At 35.7% G+C, this 22,490-nt stretch overlaps 3 protein-coding genes, 2 non-coding genes and 1 pseudogene across 8 annotated transcripts; 4 read left to right on the top strand and 2 right to left on the bottom strand.

Moving 5' to 3' along the window:
• Window positions 1–808: 808 nt before the first annotated feature.
• Window positions 809–1,936, top strand: LOC109176741 (annotated as a pseudogene).
• Window positions 1,937–8,293: 6,357 nt separating this feature from the next.
• Window positions 8,294–9,742, top strand: LOC109176740 (lysosomal Pro-X carboxypeptidase-like). Its single transcript, XM_019326134.1, has 3 exons — window positions 8,294–8,535; window positions 8,970–9,122; window positions 9,563–9,742. The coding sequence occupies exons 1-3, from the start codon at window positions 8,383–8,385 to the stop codon at window positions 9,740–9,742; spliced, it is 486 nt and encodes a 161-aa protein (XP_019181679.1). The 5' UTR covers window positions 8,294–8,382.
• A 2,274-nt stretch (window positions 9,743–12,016) lies between these two features.
• LOC109176772 (probable ran guanine nucleotide release factor) lies at window positions 12,017–16,918 on the bottom strand. Of its 4 annotated transcripts, none has more exons than XM_019326161.1 (6): window positions 16,767–16,918; window positions 13,451–13,568; window positions 13,310–13,345; window positions 12,979–13,203; window positions 12,769–12,893; window positions 12,017–12,381 (listed from the first exon to the last, which is right to left on the bottom strand). In XM_019326161.1, the coding sequence occupies exons 2-6, from the start codon at window positions 13,523–13,525 to the stop codon at window positions 12,231–12,233; spliced, it is 612 nt and encodes a 203-aa protein (XP_019181706.1). In that variant the 5' UTR covers window positions 13,526–13,568; window positions 16,767–16,918; the 3' UTR covers window positions 12,017–12,230. The 4 variants fall into 4 exon arrangements, with proteins under 4 accessions (XP_019181706.1, XP_019181704.1, XP_019181705.1 ...); XM_019326159.1 differs by having other exon boundaries at window positions 13,451–13,529; window positions 16,767–16,916; XM_019326160.1 differs by lacking the exon at window positions 16,767–16,918 and adding an exon at window positions 15,085–15,375.
• Window positions 16,919–16,973: 55 nt separating this feature from the next.
• TRNAM-CAU lies at window positions 16,974–17,058 on the top strand. The gene is given in 2 exon segments: window positions 16,974–17,011; window positions 17,023–17,058. It is a non-coding gene; the product is annotated as a tRNA-Met (tRNA).
• A 76-nt stretch (window positions 17,059–17,134) lies between these two features.
• TRNAE-CUC lies at window positions 17,135–17,207 on the bottom strand. The gene has a single exon. It is a non-coding gene; the product is annotated as a tRNA-Glu (tRNA).
• Window positions 17,208–18,110: 903 nt separating this feature from the next.
• Window positions 18,111–19,253, top strand: LOC109176773. Its single transcript, XM_019326164.1, has 2 exons — window positions 18,111–18,502; window positions 18,886–19,253. The coding sequence occupies exons 1-2, from the start codon at window positions 18,147–18,149 to the stop codon at window positions 19,088–19,090; spliced, it is 561 nt and encodes a 186-aa protein (XP_019181709.1). The 5' UTR covers window positions 18,111–18,146; the 3' UTR covers window positions 19,091–19,253.
• Window positions 19,254–22,490: the final 3,237 nt, after the last annotated feature.

Here is a 22,490-nt window from a genome sequence, read left to right as displayed (position 1 = left end):
ATGGAAGGGTTCATGTGCGAGTATAGGTTTCCCGTGCGGTTAATTCAAAAAGACGCACCTTAAAAACACAAACCACGCACCTAAAGTTTTAAAATGGCGCTACTTATGTTTCAACAACTGACGCACCTTAAGGATACAAATTACGCACTTTAAGAAAGAAAAATAATGTACCTTACGAAGGAAAAACAACGCACCTTAAGAAAGAAAATCACGCACCTAAAGTTTTAAGTCGACGCACCTTAAGTTTGAACAACTTACGCACCTTAAGTACACAAACCAGTGAAACCACGCACTTTAAGAAGGAAAACCACGCACCTAAAACTTTAGATTGACGCACTTAAGTTTTGAACACTTGACGCACCTTAAGCCACACAGTAAAAACACCACTCACCTTAAGCACAAAAACCACTCACTACCTTAAGAAGGAAAACCATGCACCTTAAATTTGACCTAGATGCAAAAAGACCAACTTGTCACCACACATTTTTTTAAGAGTAAAAGACATTTTTGGTCCTACACTTATAGTGGCACGGACAATTTTAGCCCTCTTTTAAAAAAAAATCAGACAATTTGTGGAGACTCTTATTGTGACGAGGACAATTTTGGTCCTCCGTCAATATTCCCGTTAGATGCCCCGTTTGGGAGGGGTAATTGCGTATTTTCAACATTACCCTCTCTCTCTTTGCTATCTTGAAGCTTGCGCCTTCGTCATAAACACTCTTCTTTTTTTTTCTCGAATCCATAGAAACTAGAGAAAATAATCTGGCTTTGTAGAGCAGAAACCTAAAAATTGAAAAGCTTGGGAACTCACATGAAATTATCTGGCTTTGTTGAGCAGAAATCCACAGTAAATTTCTCAACATTTTGAAATCACAGAGTAGAATGAAGAGGAACGCGATCGACCCAAGGTGGAGAGGTCGTCAATGGGTAAATGCAAGATTTGGGAAGAACATCCGCCGGATGCCGGAATGGATGAGCTACTGACGGTGTTGGGCTACAAGGTGAAGACTTCGGATATGGCAGACGTGGCTCAGAAGCTTGAGCATCTAGAGATGGCCGGGAAGACGGGATTCCCATCTTTCGTCTTCTAAGGTTCACTACAACCCTTCTGTTCTCACCGGTTCGATCCAGAGCATGTTCTCCGAGTTCAACGCCTCGTCTTCGTCCCCCAATTTCGACGTGCTTTCCCAGCAGTCTTCCTGCAGTGCCGTCGGCAATGAGATGATGCTCACCGGCGAATCTTCCAATATTATCTGCTTTTCCAGTAATAAGCACAACGGAAATGGTAATATGAGGATTTCCGATGATGATTTGAGGGCGATTTCAGACGGTGCTATTTTCGGTAGTAGCAAAGACAGAAATCCTCAACCGGATCTTATTTTAGCAGTGGAGAATCGCTGGCGGAGATTGGCGGCGGAGCGGTGGCTACAGAGACTCTTCGATCGATGATGCTGGTCGATTCTCAAGAAGCCGGCGTTAGGCTTGTCCATGCGATGATGGCTTGCGCGAGGCCGTGCAGCAGGAAAACTTCAAGCTAGCTGACACCCTAGTCAAACACATCGGAATCCTCGTCATGTCCTAAGCCGGCGTGATGAGAAAAGTGGCGACCTATTTAGCCGAAGCCTTGGCTCTCCGGATTTACAAAATCTACCCTCAATAACCCCTGGAATCCTCCTACACAGGCGACCTCCAGATGCACTTTTGCGAGACACGCCTCTACATGAAATTCGCGCACTTCACGGCTAACCAAGCCATTCTCGAGACCTTCACGGATTGCAGCCGAGTCCACGTCATCAACTTCAGCTTGAAGCAAGGGATGCAGTGGCCGACGCTTATGCAGGCTTTGGCAGTCAGACTCGCGGGCCCACCGGCCTTTTGGCTCACCGGGATAGGCCCTCCCCAGCGGGGTATGAGTTCTATGTGGATTGAGACTTGAGAGCACTTACTGAAGAGGGTAATGTTGGAAAGATACAATTACCCCCTCTCAAACGGAGCATCTAACGGGAATATTGACGGAGTACCAAAATTGTCCTCGTCACAATAACAGTGTCCACAAATTGTCTAATTTTTTTAAGGAGGACTAAAATTGTCCGTGCCACTATACGTCTAGGACTAAAAATGTCTTTATATATATATATATATATATAATTTAGTTTCTGTGCGGTTGAGTGTGCCCCGTGCAGTTGTTCGGTTAAATGTGAGCCATTGATCTTGCCTTAATTAACTTTCATGATTAACAGTGATTAAAAAAAGAGTAAAAGACAGAAACTAAATTATATATATATATATATATATATATATATATATATATATATATATATATATATATGTGTGTGTGTGTGTGTGTGTGTGTGTGTGTGTGTGTGCGCGCGCGCGCGCGCGCTATGGATCCTGTGAGAACACTTCCGTAGGAGAGAAATAAGAACCAATCTCAGTTTTACATCCGTAAAAATTTGACGGATCTGATTAGATTATAAAAAAAAAAAAAAAAAAGACGTGGTAGCAGTTTTGTAATTATCATGAACTCCACTATGCAAACTTTAACACTTAAATATGCAACCTTTAACAACTAAATATGCAAATATGGTAAATTCTATAAAATCAACGAAAATGTTAAATTTTAAATGGTTACACCTTAAGTAGTAAAAAGTGAACCGCTGGACCAAATAAAACAAAAAAATTCAATCATAAAACTCCAAAATCGAAACCCTCATTGCAATGTATTTCACACTTTTTGTTGGGACTTGGGAGGAATGAATTAGAAAGGAAAAGAATTGCAATTCGGAGGAAAAAAATAAAGTAGGAATCATGTAAGAATTCAAATTACATTGTTTGGTATGGATGAATAGATTTATTGAGAATGAGAAGGAAAAAGTGGTCTAAAGACTAAAATGTCCTTGTGTACTAATAATAATAATAATTACAATCACCAAGGGTACTTTTGTCATTTCTTCTATTTTTCCCTTTCCCACAGGCATTGAATTCCAATTCCCTCTAACAAAACAATGTAATTGAGGCCTTCATTGAATTACAATTCAATTACAACTCAATTGCATCCAACCAATCGCTTTGGGTTCTGAAGGATTGTACCACACTTACTATATGTTTACACCGTGCCCGGATACTATTGCACCGCAAGGTCCTCCAAGCATGTCTTGGGAGCTGTAACGGTGCAATCCTTCAGGAGTTCACATGTTAAGGTTTATTCTCTCTCTCTCTCTCTCTCTCACACACACACACACACATCAGTGTTGCAAAAATTTCGCCTAAGCGTTCGTTGACAGCCTAGCGTAATCAGTTGTCCAGGCGGCCGGCTAGGCCGCCTAAGCTCCGCCTATGTACTGACTACCTAAGCCTCCTAGAGTCCTAGGTAGAGGGCAAATTATGCTGTGGAACCGTGTGCACCTTACAAGGTGGACATGTTTCCAAAACTGTTATAATTGTGAATATATAGAGTTCAAAAATTATGAACATAGAGTTCTATGCTTATGAACATAGAGTTATGAATATAGAGTTCTATAATTATGAACATAGAGTTCTGTAATTGTGAATATAGAGTTCAATAATTGTGAATTTTAAGTTCAAAAATTATAAACATAGAATTTTATAATTATGAACATAGAATTTTATAATTATGAACATAGAACCATGCATGTTCACTTTGCAAGGTGGACACGCTTCTATGGCATATAACAGTACAATTGTAGGTAGAGCCGTTAAAACGGGCCCAGCTTGACGAGTTGGGTCTTTTTAACCCGTGTTTTGGACAATCGTTATAACCTGCACCACGGCACACATTGCATTGTGCACTCCGCGCCTCCCAAACGACGTCGTTTTGGGAGGCGCGGTAGGGAGTTAACGTAATTATGTGTATTTGTTTATACAATTATGTGTATTTGTTTATATAATTATGTGTATTTTTTATACAGTTATATTTGTTTGTTTATACAATTATGTGTATTTGTTTATACAATTATGTGTATTTGTTTATACAATTATGTGAAACGACGTCATTTGTATCAAGGCGCATAATGCAATGTGCGCGCTGGTGCACGATATAAATTGCTTGTTTTGGACGGGTTAGGCCGGAAAAAAAATCTAGATTTTACACTACAGAAGCCTTTGCACGAAAAGCAAGTATTCTATTGTGATCTCTGGAATTCATATTAAAGGAATTATTTTCATATACTAAGGAAATCTTTAATTAGACTGGGTCAATTTCTTTTTCTTTTTTTATTTCATATAGGAAATTTTTGACTTGTAGCTATCCCTCTTTAACTTCTCATTTCTAAAAGTGAAAGGTACGACTATACTTTAAAAAATATTAATTATTTAAAAATAAAACACCATCCATGTATTACAGTACCATAAAACCTCCCTATATATATTGATGTTATAAACTTATAATTGACTCTTCATATCAAACTTTTCATTGAATTGAAAAAACAGAAATTCTCTAATCTCTATGGATATGCACAAACTTTTACTATGTGTTCTTGGTCTCCTCTTACTTGTTACTGCCAAAGCAACACCACCCAACGTCCCTGGTTTGGGAAATAATCTGAGAAGAAGCCTAGCAGAAAAGGGTTCCATTTTGAGCTCTCTGGAAACCTTTTACTATAACCAAACATTGGACCACTTCAACTACCAACCTCAAAGCTTTGTCACTTTCCCACAAAGATATCTCATCAACTCCAAATACTGGGGAGGAGGCCACGCTCCAATTTTTGTATATCTTGGTGGAGAAGACGTGCTTGAAGATGATATAACCCTTTTTGGCTTTATCCATGACAATGCTCCTCGTTTCAAAGCTTTGGTAGTATATCTAGAGGTAAGCGCCTATAACTATAGTCAATTATTTTGTGGATGGGTTGAATAAATTTTGCTTCTATGGAAAACTCCACAATTGCTATCTATACTAGTAATTGTTATACCATGGATCAGGGTCCACTTTGCAAAATGAATCCCGGTTTAAAATATACAATTTGTATACTGAATGTTCAGAATTTACATACTCAATATTCACAATGTACCTTTTACAAAATTGTGAGCACTCAGTATGTAAATTGTGTATTTTGGACCAGGGTCTACCTTGCAAGGTAAACCCGTGTCCACAGAATAATTTACCGCTATCCAGAGGTGTACTCTGTGTGGACGAATCTCACTTTGTGATTTTAGTCGTCAAATGAACACAATGGTGTAAACCAGTTTAAGTTGTTCATAACTCACCATCTCAAACTACGAAGGCCAACCAACCGCTCCCAATAAGAGTGGAACTTGGAACATTGTGGAACTCGAAATATAAATTTCACTTCTACATACTCTACACATTTAATTGCCACGTCACACTAGTGCGAGGTCATCTCACGGATATTAATATGTGAGACTGGTCGAATCTAGCTAGGATAGTTGCTTGTTACTTATGATAGAACTCAAAATACTTATTATTATAAAATTTTATATCAAATTGAAATAAATGAATTGTAACTTGTACATAGTAATAGATATTATAATATTTATGTGTGAAATTGTGATACTATTTAGGGTAAAATGATTATATTGTTATTAATAATAAATATTGTAATATTTATAACTGAAATTGTGATATTACAAAGTGTAAATTTAATGTAAACATTGTAATACTTATATTTGAAATGTTACTTATGAAATTAAGAAATTGTAATACTTATTATTGTTTAAAAATTAATACCAATTTGAATTAAAAATAAATCGTTACTTATGATAGCGTAAAATTAATTGTTACATATTAATGATATATGTTGTAATACTTATAACTGAAATTATGATAGTTACACACTTATTGTCTTCAACTCACCCGTCTCACAGATCATTCACAAGTTTTTAATTTTCCTTAATTATCACTTTTAGTATTTAGCTTTAAAAATTATTTCACTTTTATTTCATACTAGTATTTGTCCCGTGCGATGCACGGAAAATATGTTATAAAAATATACCCTATATGAGGTTTATTCCTATATAAATTTTTTGTTATTTAATAATTATTATGTGCAAATTCCTATGATAAAATTATGAACATAAATATATTTACAATTAAAATAATATTTAAGGTGAGTGATTACTACAAATCTTAAACTATATTAAAAATTTAGTATATAATATTTAATATTACAAATTTTTAAGAACTTAGTAAATTACAGTAGTAATTGAATTACAATTTTAGAGTCACCACGGATCAAAATTTTTAGACTTTTGAGATAGGTTCCCGTGCAGATATAGGTTCCCGTGCAGTTGAGCGGTTAGATTTGAGTTGTTGATCAAACCCTACATAAATTAAGCACAAACTCCACACACATTAAGAACAAATCTCACGCACCTTAAACACAAAAGCCCACACTTTAAGTTTTACCAACTACTCACGTTAAGCACAACCCCACTCATATTAAGCACAAAATTCACGTATGCACAATACTCACGCATCTTATATACAAAACTCACGCACATTATTAATCACAAAACCGCTCACATTAATTTTGACCTAGATTTAAAAATTACAAAATTACCATTGCTTTTATTTATTTTTTTTTTTTTAAATTTTGGTAATCCTGGACGTTGATTTAAGCGAGATGAATGACCCAGATTAAACCGCACAACCGCACGTGAGCACTTTAACCGCACCAGAACCTATATATATGGAAAGGTTCCAGTGCGATTAGGTGTCTCCTGTGCGGTTGTGCAGTTGATTAATGTGCGTGAGCTTTGTACTTAATGTGCGTGAGTCTTGTGCTTAATGTGCATGAGCTTTGTACTTAATGTGCGTGTGTGTGTAATGTTAATATGCGTGAGTTTTGTACTTAATGTGCCTGAGTCTTGTGTTTAATGTGCCTGAGATTTGTACTTAATGTGCGTGAGTGTGTAATGTTAATGTGCTCATGTTGCTCCTGTACATATACGTCTTCGTCTTCTCTTCTTCTTTTTTTCCCTTAATCATCTCTTCCCCTCTCTCTGTTCTTCTTCATATACGTCTTCCTCTACGTCTTTGTCTTCGTCTTCGTCTTCTCTTCATATTCCCTTAATCCTCTCTTCCCCTCTCTCTGTTCTTCATCATATACGTCTTCGTCTTCTCTTCCTATTTCCTTAATCATCTCTTCCCCTCTCTCTGTTCTTCATCATATACGTCTTCGTCTGACTTTTGCGTTTAATGTGTGTGAGTTTGTGGTCTGAATGTATTTTGTTTATAGCTTCCTGTGCGATTGTGTTAAAAGTCAAGCACATTAAGCACAAACCTCTCACACATTAAGCACAATATGCAGGCACATTAACTACAAAACTCACACACATTAGCATTACACACTCACGCACATTAAGTACAAATCTCAGGCACATTAAGCACATGACTCACGCACATTAAGTATAAAACTCATGCACATTAATCAACCGCACAACCACACGGGAAGCCACAAATGCACCTGTTCTCCCCTTCCCCATATACATATATATATATATATATATACAAAAAAATTGCATGTTTTATATGAAAATGTGAAACTTATAATTAATGTGGACCCTTGTATTTATATTAGTGGACGGTGCATGTTATTTATAACACAATGCGCACACATAGTGCAATGCAAACACAACGCGCACACATTGTGCACCATGTCTTAGATTGAATTTTTTCGTGCATTATGTTATGGCCCGTTGGTTGATGCAACATCAAGGGTGTGCGCAGGTTCTCAGGTTCGCACAATTAGTTACTTCAACATAAATATAAACACACACACACACATACACATGTGTTTGCGTGACCACCTTCCCCATGAGTAAATGAGAACCAATATGTATGGTGCATTAAAAACCAGATGTATGGATGAGATTAATTGATGAATTTAAAATTCGCGTGCACATATAAGGCATGTGTTGTGTGCAATATAGGATTCAAATTTTTTGTGTGCATATTAAGCATGTGTTGTGCCCCATATGCACAATTAATTGAGAGATTTAAAATTTGCGTGTGCATATAGCTGCAATTGGGGATTCAAAATTTGAATTTGCATATTAAGTTTGTGTTTGCGTGCAAACATAGGATATGCACATAGCACGTGCCCCATATGCACACACGAATTTTGAATCTCCTAATTAATGATATTCATAGATCTCATTTTTAATGCACCATATTGATTCTATGTATTCATAGAGATGGTGGTTCTCATGTGATTACTAATATATATATATATATATATATATATATATATATATATATATATATATATATATATGGAGTATTAATTTTTATATTTTTGTTTCAGAAATCTAAGTGATGTATCGGATCTCGTATCATACCTAGAGGCCGTATACATTCAAAATGCAAAATTTGACATTCCACCAATCTATCCCGTTGATATGATATGCCGTGGCATCGATGAAGCTCCAAATAAAACGGATATATTGGATCGAATATTTGCCGGTCTAGTTGCCATTGCAGGCAATAGCTCTTGTTATATAAATGCAACTAGTGTAACCGATAACATTTCACTTTTAAGTTGGAGTTGGCAGGTACGTGTATGTATGTATGTGCATGCTCACATTTATTTATAACGGTCTAGACAACCTCCCTCCTAAGCGCTAGACGTCCCTAGGCAGAGGCGATTTCAGTCCTAGGCGGCTTTTACTTGGCTGACCGATTAATCGACCGACTAAGTGCCCTAGGCGCCTAATTTAACTAATAGGTCGAGTTGGCACACAACTCGGTCGAGTGGTTTGTTTTGTACTTGACTAGTTTGTGAAATTATAACAAACTATCTAACAACTCCCAGCACTAAGTGGGAAAAGTACATATGATATATTCGTATTACTCGGACGCCTAGTTGTTCTAGGCGTTAAGGCGCCCGACTAACGCCGAGCGCTTTTTGCAACATTGGCTAAGATTAAATATAATTATGTAAATGTATATTTATTAACTAGAGATTAATATTTAATTTGTGGAATAGATTTGCAGTGATCTTGTGTTCACCATTAGCACTGGCAATGACACCATGTTCCCTCAAAGTTCATTTGATGTTGAAAGCTACATCGAGCAATGTAAGAGTGCATACGGTGTTCCACCCAGACCACATTGGGTCACTACCTATTTTGGAGGCCATGTATGTCTTCTTCTTTTTTTCTTTAATGTAAAAATAAAGAGTTAATGCCATCTGAGGTCCTCCGAGTATAATGGTTTTGTCAAGTTTAGTCCTAAATTTTTAAATTGACCATCTGTGGTCCTTCAACTTTCAAATTTAACCATTCGTTGTCCAAGTTAACCACACTGGTCCTTCAAGTTTCGAAATTTAACCAGCTATGGTCCTCTTGAAAGGACCATGGTTGGTTAAAATTTAATAATTTAAGGACTATGGGTGGTTAACTTGGACCACAAATGGTTAAATTTGAAAGTCGAAGGACCACAGATGGTCAATTTGAAAGTTTAAGACTAAATGTGACAAAACTACTATACTCAGAGGACCTCATATGATATTAACTCTAAAAATAAATAAACAAAGTTTAATGATGGTGACAATACTCATTGTATCTAATAACATTACAGGACATAAAATTAGTGCTGAAAAGGTTTGGAAGCAACATCGTATTCACTAATGGTTTGAGAGATCCTTGGAGTGCTGGAGGGTACATATTACTAAATTCCTTGCGTGTGTACATGAGTTGTATTATGTGTGTCATACTGTGCAAAAATACTGAACCATTGAATTCACGGAAACTAGATTAATGTTATAGACAATGTCATGCACTTATGCTAAATTGTGTGTGCCATATCGACTGCCCAGTTTGCAAATTTGACAGAATCATAGCATGGTGATTGCTAAATGTTCAAACCACTATTGTTCAACATTCCCTACCAATCTAGAGTAGCCACACAACACAACGACACTTTTCATTCATTTGTTGGATTACACAGAGGAGTATGAATGACACAACTCAATTTAATCTCACACACTAGTACATACAGATTTTGGGAATAAATATTTATGTTTCCTTCATTGTTGCCCTTGGCCATCCTTGAGTAGTAATATTCGTTGATCTGTGGTCGTAGTCTCTCTTTCCGAAATTTGTTGTTTGGTGATCGTTCGAAGGTGATGCAGTCGCAGAATGCAAATTCACCAATCAACAGGAGTCCTCCCTTATTTTGTCATCCTAAAATCTTGGAAAGAATCTAAATATAATATTTGATTTTAATTGATAGGTGGACATAATTACACTAATGTCCTTTGTAATTAATTATGGTAAAGATGCTCTTTAAGATGCCTAATTATCTTGACCATTGATTAAGAGATTCTGAATGGATTGAATTAGTTCTTATGTTCCTATCTAATAAAGGGTTCTTACTTGAAGCCTCCCCTATATATATATATATATATATATATATATATATATATATATATATATATATATATATATGCCAAGCCTGTAGGCCTGAAGGTCGAGCCTGGTCTATATAGGCCCGGCCTGTTTAGTTTAATAGGCTTTGAAATTGGCTCAAGTCTGGCCTTTTTACTAAACGAGCTAGGACTAACTAGGCTTTAATTACGCCTGGACATAGGCCCTTACAAGGGGTCTGGCCTATTCCCACCCCTAATTGTGGCACACGACTACATTCGGCCATGCACACGACATACCGGCTAATGGCACACACTACATTTGTCCTCACAGTCCTCTATAATATACTTGTCCTCATTTGAATACACACACACACACACACACACACACACACACACACACACACACATATATATATATTTTTATTATTTTTTAAGTTTAAATAATATCATTTTCACCTCTCAAATCCATCCATAAATTAAATAATATACTTATTTTTATCCATTATTTACTATTAAAAAAAAACTAGAAAAATGAAAATTTTAGTGTTTTAATTATACCCATATTATAGATTCAATTTTCGAATTATTACTCTATCTACATTTCACATATTTTCTCTCTCTTTCATCTAACAGATCTAATGGCACCAGGTTGGTCTCCCAATGGGAGGTGGTAAATTCGAACCTAAATGGAGAAGTTATTGACTATGCTTCAATAGGTTCAGAAATTAGTTATGACAAATAGAAAGACAGAATAAAATTGTGAATCCCGCCAAGGAAAAACAAGCTTCTCGCTTGGTTGGCGTGAAGTGCACCACAGCGCCCAACCAGGCACGTTAATGAAGCTTTTATTATTATTATTATTTCAGATTTCAGATTTGTTTTGCGTTTTTTTTTTCTTTTTCTCTTTCGTTCTCATCCTTTCTTGTCACACCTGCAAAAACTCCTCAAAATTTACAACTATAGGAGTGAAGCTGCCATTGAGGTGGTTGTAGCCTCATTGACAAGTCAATTCAGAATTCACTCACCTCAGCAACCAAAAATTCTTTAATGAGTATCTGAAAGTGACGCTGTTCCAACTCCGTGGAATTGCAATTCCATGGTTGGAATGAATTGTAATTCCGTGGAATTGCAATTTCATAGAGTTCGGTAAGAATGGAATTGCAATTCCATCCTACCAAACACCCCATGAATTTAAACTTCACTACCTTCACAGTCTCAGTTCATTAGCTCACTCACAATTATTCATCTTTTGCACTCATATTCAGCTTTCACCCATCACAAACCCCAACTTAATTTCAACAAATCAATAACTCACAAATGGCGTTGCACGGCGAGCAGCGGCCGGAAAATCCACTTTTATCACAAATGCACATCCCACCTGCAGCTGCAGTGCTTCAAATTGTAAAGCAAAACTGGCTAAAAAAGACCGGGACAAAACCGCTGTCATCTGAATTATTTGACAGATTACACTATCACAAGTGCTTTTCATCTTCCTATTTCAGATCACACATACCCAGTGGGTCTCTCGTGAAATTTCACATCAATAATTTTCTCGGCAGCTTTCATATTGCCCTTTGGAGTTTTCATGAAAATGATGTCCCAGTGGATATATATATATGGGGGTAAAGCATAGAATTCAATCTGTCGCAATTAGTTTTTGTCTATGCAGGTAATGGAAGTATATATTTGATCAAAAAGCTTGAGGGAGAAAAAGAATGTTGAAAATGTAAAGCTTAATATTTGATAGAACTAGACCCAATATTTGAGCCCTTGCAAAAAAAAAAAAAAAAAAAAAAAAAAAAAAAAAAAAAAAACTCTACAACATTGGTTTTATGAAAGATGCAAGACCTCACCACGGGAAATGAATCTTCGGAGCATTCAACCTCGATCAGCACCAAAAAGTCTCCAATCGTTCACTTTGAAGGTGGAAACAGCAAGTTTAAAAACCTCAGCCATTGGCATACATCCAGCTTGCGCAGCAGGAACAGCTACACCAGCTCTGACTGCGCTTGCACTTTCGCTCAACAAGCTACAATCCAAAAGTTTAGAGCAAGTCAATACAAACATTTGCAAGCAGGACATCTACAAAGGGATAGATTATGTTGAATTTGGAAGATGGAATGGCTTGGCGGGTGGAGAATAATACCACCCGCCAGTTAGGCGGAAGCAATATGAAGAATCAAGGACTAGGAAATAAATATAAGACTGAAATTATATTAGTATTCTCTCTGTTTCTAATACAGAAACACAGTACATATATATACACAAATACATAACTGTAAGTAACTACCCATAACTGACACCTATTCATAAACAGACACAACCTTCTAGATAAACCTAACTCTTTAGTTTTCAACAGATTAAACCCGGGTTGCAGATGAAGAAAGTAACCAGGTAGTAAAGGGAACTTCCTTACTTTATCACAATAGGCTCATATGCAGTGATCAGAATATCGGCAGTCACTTCCTTGAGACGCACATTTGCCAAATAGACCTTGACCAAGTTTTGTGCCTCCCTCCCTTGTCTTCCCTTAGATATAGCCTGAGAATGAATATTGTTGCATACACAATTTGAAATCTTTGCATCCTTTCCCCATTTTCCTTACATGCAAATAAGAAATACATACCATTTGACCAACAGCAGTAGTAATGATGGCAGGCAAGGTCCGGAAGGACAGCCCAGGAGCCTCAACCACTCCTGACTGCTCGATTACCATGGTGCCCTCGGCGTCTTGCTCATTCGCAAGGTCCTGAAGAAACCAGGTGGCACTTCCGTTATCCGCCACATCCTGTTTCAAATCGAGGAGCTCGAAAATCAAACTCTCATCCCGCGCAGGGTCCACAAACACCTCCTATCATTCAGGACAACCAAAATTCACATCATATTACAGTAACAATCCAAAATCAGTATAGAAACACTAACAATTAACCGGTGCTTTAAATTTAAAACCAACAGACCTGATGATCGGGAACTTGGCGCACATTACTGACGTCCTAAAATTCGAATTGAAGTATAAACAAATTACAGCATTTAAATATCAATACTTGAACAAATAATTAAAGGCAAGCAGATGAAATTAATGACAAGTAGGCGCAGACCTGGAAGCGGACAGGGAACATAGAAGCGATGGCGCCACCAAAGAGTGGCCGCTCCGAGTACATATCTACAGCCATTTAGCTGGAAGAAGAGAACAATCAGGGACGGAGCCAGAATTTCCTTTGAGTGGGGGCGATGAATTCAAAAATATCAAATATGAATAAGATCAGATTGTTCAAATACAAAATACATTATAAATAACAATACAAGATTTATGATGTATCCTTAATAAAACACTAGACAGTCTCTAATCTTTAAAACACTACAACACTATGTTTGATACCTAAGTGATTGTTTCACTACTACACAGATGACCTTTAACGTCGGCTATTTAGACCCTTTAACGTCGGCTAAAAAGCGAAGTTGTTGCAGGCGACGTTGTATGTTTAACATACAACGTCGGCTATATGAAAACCGACGTTGTAAAATATTTTTTTTTAATAGTATACATACAACGTCGGTTATTAATAAATAACCGACGTTTTATGTATACTATTAGAAATTTTTTTTTTTTTTAAACTACTGTACAACGTCGGTTATTAGAAAATAACCGACGTTGTAAAGTTTTATTTATTAAAAAAAATAACCCTTCAACGTCGGTTATTTGTGGCCCGCATCTGCTAAATATTTTGCAGTAGACAACCCAGCCAAACCTGCAAGCACCGAAATACGAAAACAAATTTCTTTGAATTCCTTTTTCTCCTTTCAAAGTTCGGTTATAAGATAGTTGTAAGATAGTAGAATGAAAGGAGCTTTCTACATTTCTTAGAGCATAGTGAGGGGTTGTTTCAACGTAAAACTGAAGTGGAATAATCCCCCTAAACGTTCTAGTACAACAGAAGTAGCAAAGGAATAGCATTTCTTCAAAAACGCCAATAAGAAAATATAATTGAGACCGACTAAAAATTTACCGGCACCAGCAATAACAACTTCCAATGGTTTACTTGGACGTGGAGCAGAACAAAATGAAGAGGACAGGTAAGCATACATCTTGCTTACATCCACAAACTCCTTATCATACAATCTAGACAACTAAATTCCTATGTTTCAACTTGTAACAAGAACTAATGTATTAAGCATAAAAACAGATTCTTTACAGATAAACAATCTTGATTAGCTTGCTAAATCCACAACATCACCCTAAAACTCTAAAAAGTAGAGGGAAAAAAACACAACCTGCAGAGATAAACAGGGCACAAACACAAAATAGATCAAGATTAGTACTTTGAGACTCAAACCACAATTCCCAGTATTACAGAACCAACCAACAAAAGCTGAAACAAGAGCAATTGAAACCCAAACAAAACTATATAGAAAGATAGCTTCGATAATATTCACTTAATTATCTAGAAAGATGGCAAGATGTTGTACCCATATTATCAATAAATCCTAAAATACAAATATATCAACATTATTTAGTAAAATTCAAATTAAATTAATAGTAATTCGAAACATATTACAAATAAATCTTAAAATACAAGTATATCAATAGTTCCAAATATATAACCAATAACTTATAAAATTCAAAATATATACCTAACAATTCCTAAAATTCGAAATACATTAATAAATAATTTAAAATATAATTATTGTAATTTCAATATTTAGAAATTAAAATAATAATTTAAAAAAATACCAAAGGAGCGGGGTGCGGCGGAAGGCAGTGTGGCGGTGCAGCGCTTCGTCTGTGGGCGGCCGTGCAGCGGGAAGCTAGGCGGCTGTGGCTGTGGCTCGGCAGCGGAGGCGTCGAATAGAAGGTGCGGTGTGGCGGTGGCTGTGCGGTATGACGGTGGGCGATGGAGGAGCGAAACCGACGCTGGCCGGTGGCTGTGATGTTGGCGGTGGCGGGTTGCTGGCCGGCCGGTGGGCGCTGGGGAGAAGTGAAAAGGGGCTGCGGGCTGCGGAGAAGGGAAAAGGGGCGGTGGTGTGAAAATGATTTCAAAACCACTCAGATCTATTTTTAAAACCCTATTTTAATTTTAAATTTTTTTTTTTATAAAACCTATAACGTCGGCTATTAACAAATAGCCGACGTTAAAAATAATAAAAAATAAATAAATACACAATAAAATAACCTACGACGTCGGCTCTATAGATAGCCGACGTTGTATTGTATTTATTTTTTATTTATTTTTTATTTTTTATTTATAACGTCGGCTATTTGTTAATAGCCGACGTTATAGGTTTTATAAAAAAAAAATAAAAATTAAAATAGGCTTTAACGTCGGCTATTTGTTAATAGCCGACGTTATAGGTTTTATAAAAAAAATAAAAATTAAAATAGACTTTTAACGTCGGCTAAGTATATAGCCGACGTTAAAGGCCCGACGTTATATGTGAATTCTGTAGTAGTGTTTATATATCTTTATTTCTGTGGGTTAGAATATAATAAGCCTTATTGCAGATTTGCAGATAGCTGTTAAAATGTTATCTTTATCTTCTAATCACCAATATCGCAGGTAGCTGCTAATGTTTTGATTTGAGAAAAACATCATCTTTGTTGACTGCTATCTCATTCCTTTTCCCTTTTACTCTTTTGAACTGATCAACCTTGCAAAGGAACACCAACTGCCATTCTCATTCCTAAACAAGCATGTGTTTTACATTATTAAAAGATTTCAATGATCTTAAGTAGAGAACTTAATTGCAGGCATTTAGTATAGATTCCAGTTCTGCTATACAATTCAAAATAGCCAGCGGATGCACTTCACAATTTCGCTTTCTACTCTACAATTTCACTATAGGCTAATGTTAATCTAGACTAATGTGATTGTCTCATGAATACCTCAGAACGGTGGCACCATCCCATTCCCAGTTTTCTTAAAAAATATGTAAAGGTCTTATTTATTTATTTCAATTTTCAAATACCAAGTTTTTTATTTAACTCTGTAACCAGACACATGGAAACTCATTCGAAAAGAAGATTTTTCTACTCATCGGTGTAGGTCATTCTGCAGAGGTAATTGTTAGACCGGAAGCTAATACTTATCTGAATTATAGAGCACATTATTTTTTCAATATACCAATTCCTTTAGAGAGCTAAACACTGGATATACAATTACAGACAGATACCAGATCCAAGTAATTAGGGCAACATTGGCAAAAATAATTAGGAAAATTAGAGCAAAAACACAATAAAAATTGCTGAATAAGTTCAAAACTCAACCTTTCAACATTTAAAAAAAAAAAAAAAAAAAAAAAAAAAACAAAACAAAAAAAAAAACAAAACAAAACAAAAAAAAAAAGTTCAAAACTCAAAATTTTAGGCAAACAATTGAACAAATTAAAGATTTATAGACGGAGTCAGCAACTACGAACCTGAAGATGGAGGCGGGTCGAATACTACTGAAGCGGATGCCAGAAAACAGCAATCACTAAAGTGAGAAGCTCCCAGAAGATTCTGTGTTCTTCACAAATACTCAGCGCCGGAACTGTGCTTAGTATCAACGCTTTTCTTTAGATACTAAAATACACAAATAACAAAACATAATATAATAGTCTTCTTTAAAAGTTATGCACCAACATGGGGTGGTGGCGCAGTTGGCTAGCGCGTAGGTCTCATAGCTTCTGAGTGATCCTGAGGTCGAGAGTTCGAGCCTCTCTCACCCCATAAATTTTTGCTACTTCTACAAGCCCAATGTTCTGTTTTTTCCTTCGCCGTGAAAAATAAAAGCAACAACAAAAGCTTCCGTTGCCGGGAATCGAACCCGGGTCTCTTGGGTGAGAGCCGAGTATCCTAACCAACTAGACTACAACGGATTGATTGTTTTCTTTTGTCATATTTAATATATTCCATAAGTCACATACACGTTATATTTACTTATTTTCTAAATCTGATTTAGGTATATAATTTGTGTTCATAGACACAGAATTTCACAACACAAGACACATGAATTTACAACATAAGACACAATTACTAAGTTATTTTATGTACAAAATTTCATAACACAAAACACAAAAAAAAAACTTAAAACATAAGACACATACACATGCACTAGGGTCCACAGTGCTATGTAAACCCTGGTCCATGGTATAAGGATTGATAGTTTTGCACGAATGATAAATATGGTAAATAATGTATCATGTTAAAGAGTTATGAGCTAATTTCTTCTAGAGTTAAATTTGACAAAATTCATATTGCATCATGTTGAAGTGAGAAGATAATGGATGTTGTATTTTTTTTTTTAAATCTTACTACAAATTATTTTTTTTGACTTTATTTTCAAATGTGGCATTATGTATAAAGAGTCTCTTCATCTTCGGCCATGGAGACGACGAGACTATTCGTCTCCGTAGCCGGAGAGAAAAAAGTTATCTTCGTCTCCATGGCCGGAGACGTAGAGTCTCTTCGTCTCTAATCGGAGACGAAGATAACTTCTTCGTCTCCAGCAGGAAAGATTTTATTTTTTTAAAATTTTAAATAATAAATATTTTTAAAAAATATTTTAAATTAAAAAAAAATAAATTAAAGGTGACTTGTTAGCAACTTAGAAAATTTATAAATTAGACTAATTGCAAGAAAATGATTAGTTTAGAGATCTAATTGTTGCTTTTTAAAGTTCAATGACCTAATTACACTAATGTGTGCAGTTCGATGACCTATTTGACCATTATTTTAAAATTTTATAAAGAAAAAAGAGTGTTAAATGAGATAGAGGCATAGAGGAAAAGGAAAATTGGAGAAGAAAATGATAAGGGATGAGTGGATGGCAAAGGGCCAAGGGTGAATGGTTGCATTATAGTATTTTGTATGCAGAATTGGAGAATTGTGTGAATCAAAAAGCCATGGCCACTGTTGCATTAAGTGGGTGCTTCACTGCTAACCCTAATAACAGACCCAAAGTGAAGAATAGGTATAAAGTGGTGGGCCGCAACTCTATCTCTTTTACTTCACTGAAGTCCCAAACCCAAACCGAAAGAGCACTCCGAATCGTGATAAGAGCTTCGACGGAACCTCACGGCGGCGTGATGGCCATTGAGAAAGGCGGAATCAAGATCATCACCGACCCTCCCGAGTCCAAACTCTCTGAGTTGGGAGTCAGATCTTGGCCCAAGTAACTCCATCTCACACTCCCCCTTTTCAATTCTTTCTTTAATCTTGTGTGGTTAGCTTAATTCACAGTGAATAAGTATATAAAGTTCTTGCAATCAACGGAAAATGGTGTTTAAACATTTTGGCGAAAAATAACTCTCCCAAATTGGCTTCATTTTTCAAGGAAAATGTTATCCGACTTTCATGTTGCATCCAAACACTAAAAGCTCGAAAAACATTTCTCAGAAGTCATTTTATTGTTACTCAAGGTTAGCTGGGTTGATATGAATCAACCAAGAAGGAAAGTTTTGTAAGCCTTGTCGAGCATATAACTATTAATGTGCAATTCAACTATCAGTTTAGGCCTTTGTGTAGCTGGAGCACTAAGTTCCAATATATATATAGGTGGGGATGCCCTCCGAGCAAATTCCCATGGACATACTCTTCCAAGGAGACGTGCTATCTGCTGAAGGGGAAGGTGAAAGTGTACCCGGACGGATCAAATGAAGGTGTTGAAATTGGGGCGGGCGACTTGGTCGAGTTCCCAAAGGGCATGAGCTGCACTTGGGATGTATCTGAAGAGGTTGACAAGCATTATAAGTTCGAATGAACCTTTAGGTATTATCCCTCCCTCTCTACAAACAGGATTGTTATTGTTTTGTGTAATAAACAAGATTGTTACTGCTGTCAAGTTTTGAACTTTGGTCTCTTCTCTCAAATACTGCCTACTGAATCAATGAGCTAAGTCTGTGCTGTTACACTGTTCTCTCAAATACTGCCTACTAAATCAATGAACTAAGCTCGTGCTGTCACACTGTTGTCTTTTCTCATAATATCAAATCAGACGACGTCACACTGTTATCTTTTCTCATAATATCAAACCAGGTGACGAACTACTATGTTAAGCCGGGGTAATATCACATTTTCTGGCCATACTAATGATGTGATGAAAATTTGCAAAGTCAAGTACAACTAACACCTATGCTTAAATTATTCTTATCTTTTTCCTGTTCTTGGAGATTACACTTTGTCTCACTCGAGAAAAAATATTCTTGTTTGCTAAAATATCCATACAAAACAAGAGATTAGGTGGAACAATTACATCAAACAAATCCTGTCATGACAAAGATAGGTTGCCTCTATATTTGCACCATAAAACTTTACCCATAGCACATATGTACTTCTACCGACACAAACCCAAATCTTCATTATATTAAATTATATTAAAAAAGTAATAGACAACAAAAAATTTAAAAGAACCATAACTAATCCTCCCCCACCCCCTTTTATTACTTTTATCGATGATATCACATGTTATTATTAAGTGTATTTACTTAAGAACATAAATGAAACCGTCGAAAAAATCATTGTTTATAAGAATGAAATAAAAAATCAACTTAATTGTAAGATTAAAAGGGTTAGAAGTGAACATGATAGTGAATGCGAAATAATTATTGATGATTTCTATGTAAGCGTTGGTATTGTATACGAGTATACGACACCTTATGCACCTCAATCTAATAGTGTTGCGAAATGTAAAAATTGACATTGAAAGATATGATAAATATGGTGTTGATAAGTTCGGGCTTAGCCCAAAATATATGGGGTACGGTGAGGCTATTTGACAAGCAATTACCTTTTAAGTAAGATACCATGCAAGAAGTTTGATAACACTCATTACAAGTTGTGGAAAGGTATAGTAGGAGCCCTTCCTACCAATACTTGAGAGTGTATGGGTGTCTTACATACCAAAGTGTTAGTGTCAACACCTGAAAAAATAAAAATGTCATGAGACGGTGAACTATACTTTTATTGGCTATGCACATAACAATATTGTTTGTCGGTTCTTGGTGTGATCTCGAGCTTAGGCATAGAAAATGAGCTAGAATTGAAAAATCATTTGATCCAAATTTCCTAACTTACTTGCTAGAATATGACTATTATTTTAACATGTTTATTAAAAATCTTCTAAATTTACACATTCTAATTAATATAATAAACATATCTTTCAAAGTGTAGAAAGGGATTTGGTAAATAAATTTGTTAGATTATATTGTCACTAGTGCTCAAATGGCAATGAAATATATTAGCGTCCATGCCGTCCAATGACTATATATAACTATGCGCATTATTGGAAATTCTGAAATTTCCGACCACCTGAAAGTGATCTTAAATCAAGTCAAAAGTCTTGTTCCGATCACTTTTGGTATCCGGAAAAACTCTTGTTGTTATTTCCGACCACTTTTTGCTTTCAACTTGATCTAAGATCACTTTCAGGTGGTCGGAAATTCAATAATTTCCAGTAGTAACGGTTATAACATTCATCAATTACATACCTAAATTTATTAGTTACTATCAATGATATTAAATAGCATATCGAATTTAATGTCCACCATATCGGATATTATATTTGATCAAAATTATCAATTATGTGTCTCTACATAAACCTTTAAACTATTGATCTTGTTGTATATCATATGTGTCTCTACATAAACCCTTAAACTATTTGCACAAAAATGTTTCCAAGACAAAATTCTTTATGAGATTTCAAGAGTAATGAAGGTTCTGAACTAGATTTAATTTTTCACAGATTCTTATATTTTACACCGGAATGTAGGTCTCCTGAGTGGCTGAGTACATTATATTCTAATTAATTCAAAATTGATGGTTCACAATTTAAGAAATACGAAACCCAAAATCAGTGTAATAAAAGATCACATTATGGCAAGTCAAGTGATGCGCCATGCTAAACACATGAAGATCTTTCCTGGCTAAATTTTCATTGATTTCTGTATACTGAAGCATAATTTAATTTCTTTTATTTATAACGAAATCACTAAAAAAATGATTGAAAATTTAGACCTAATGTTTGTCAAAATAACTCTAGAACTTCTGCAAGACTTTCATAGGTCAAGAATGTATTTAATTGATACGGTGGTCCTATTTTTTCGATTAACATAATGAAATTTGTAAAATACAAAATAATAAAAATGCTGATTATTATAAATAAAGATATGAAAATTGTAAAATACAGATGAGACGTTTGGTTCACTGACCTATTAATAAAAAGACAACTACTTGTTTGAAATGAAGACAATAACTGATCGACCGCATTCAGCTGTGGCTATATTGGTAATAATAAGCTGGCCTCTTAATAATAATTTTGGCTTATACTTAATTAATTTCCCACAACATGCATTTATATTGGTTAATGACAAAGCAATAATCTAATCAATTATTGTTAAGATAAGTAATGGGGCACAGATTATGGTCCGCAAATTAAAGCTTAATGATTACTCCACACTAAACAAATTGTCTTGACCGGCAACTTTTGATTTGTACTATGAAAGAAAATTGGTAACATTGATATATACTTAGTCATGATTGATGTCACTTTCATAGAGTTGGCATCAAGCCTATTGCTAAGGAAAGTACAACAACTTGTCAATCTTTTTTTGGTCCTAAATGTTGATCAATTGGAAAAACCCTAATTCAAGTACTATTTTAGCCTTTAATTTGCTTTTAATTTGGAGGTATAACTTGTCAATTACTCCCATTTTATTCTTAGGTTAGATTAAGAAAGTCCACTAAACTCTAATCTTGGTAGTGATCGAGAGCGAGATTGAAAGCTCCCTCAATTATAAAGTAACAACTGGGCTTGAGTTTTGTCAATTAATATATATTCTTTTAGTGCGATTAGTACTTGTTTGGGTGTAGACCCCCTAAGATCTAGCTAGCATGCATCATGAATTGAAATATCTTTTAAAAAAATTTGTTTGGAGAAGGGAGATAGAAAACATGTACCGACATAAGATTTGTCATGGGAGCTAGCTAACAATAGTGGCAGAACGTACTCCACATGCATATACCTAATAAAAATTCCTTGAAATCAATAGAAAGCCTAGATTTTCGCTGGCTATGAAAGAATTGCAAATTGGTTTTTAAAATTGAATATTACACAAGCAAGTTGCACTTGAAAATCTATCGACCCTCAACTCAACCCATCATAT

Source organism: Ipomoea nil, unplaced genomic scaffold (assembly GCF_001879475.1).
Source record: "Ipomoea nil cultivar Tokyo-kokei standard unplaced genomic scaffold, Asagao_1.1 scaffold0755, whole genome shotgun sequence".
NCBI classification, from domain to species: domain Eukaryota; kingdom Viridiplantae; phylum Streptophyta; class Magnoliopsida; order Solanales; family Convolvulaceae; genus Ipomoea; species Ipomoea nil.
Note: the sequence above shows the minus strand (reverse complement) of the source record. Positions and strands in the feature narration are given on the sequence as shown.

Bases quoted from the DNA above. Each gene is read 5' to 3' on its own strand.
- LOC109176740 (XM_019326134.1), top strand. From the start codon at position 8,383: ATGATATGCCGTGGCATCGATGAAGCTCCAAATAAAACGGATATATTG. The intron at 8,536-8,969 runs GTACGTGTATGT...TTTGTGGAATAG, and splicing joins TTTTAAGTTGGAGTTGGCAG to ATTTGCAGTGATCTTGTGTT. The intron at 9,123-9,562 runs GTATGTCTTCTT...ATAACATTACAG, and splicing joins CTACCTATTTTGGAGGCCAT to GACATAAAATTAGTGCTGAA.
- LOC109176772 (XM_019326161.1), bottom strand. From the start codon at position 13,525: ATGGCTGTAGATATGTACTCGGAGCGGCCACTCTTTGGTGGCGCCATC. The intron at 13,346-13,450 runs GTCTGCGCCTAC...TTCGAATTTTAG, and splicing joins TGTTCCCTGTCCGCTTCCAG to GACGTCAGTAATGTGCGCCA. The intron at 12,382-12,768 runs GTAAGGAAGTTC...TTTGGATTGTAG, and splicing joins TATGAGCCTATTGTGATAAA to CTTGTTGAGCGAAAGTGCAA.
- LOC109176773 (XM_019326164.1), top strand. From the start codon at position 18,147: ATGAGTGGATGGCAAAGGGCCAAGGGTGAATGGTTGCATTATAGTATT. The intron at 18,503-18,885 runs GTAACTCCATCT...ATATATATATAG, and splicing joins GGAGTCAGATCTTGGCCCAA to GTGGGGATGCCCTCCGAGCA.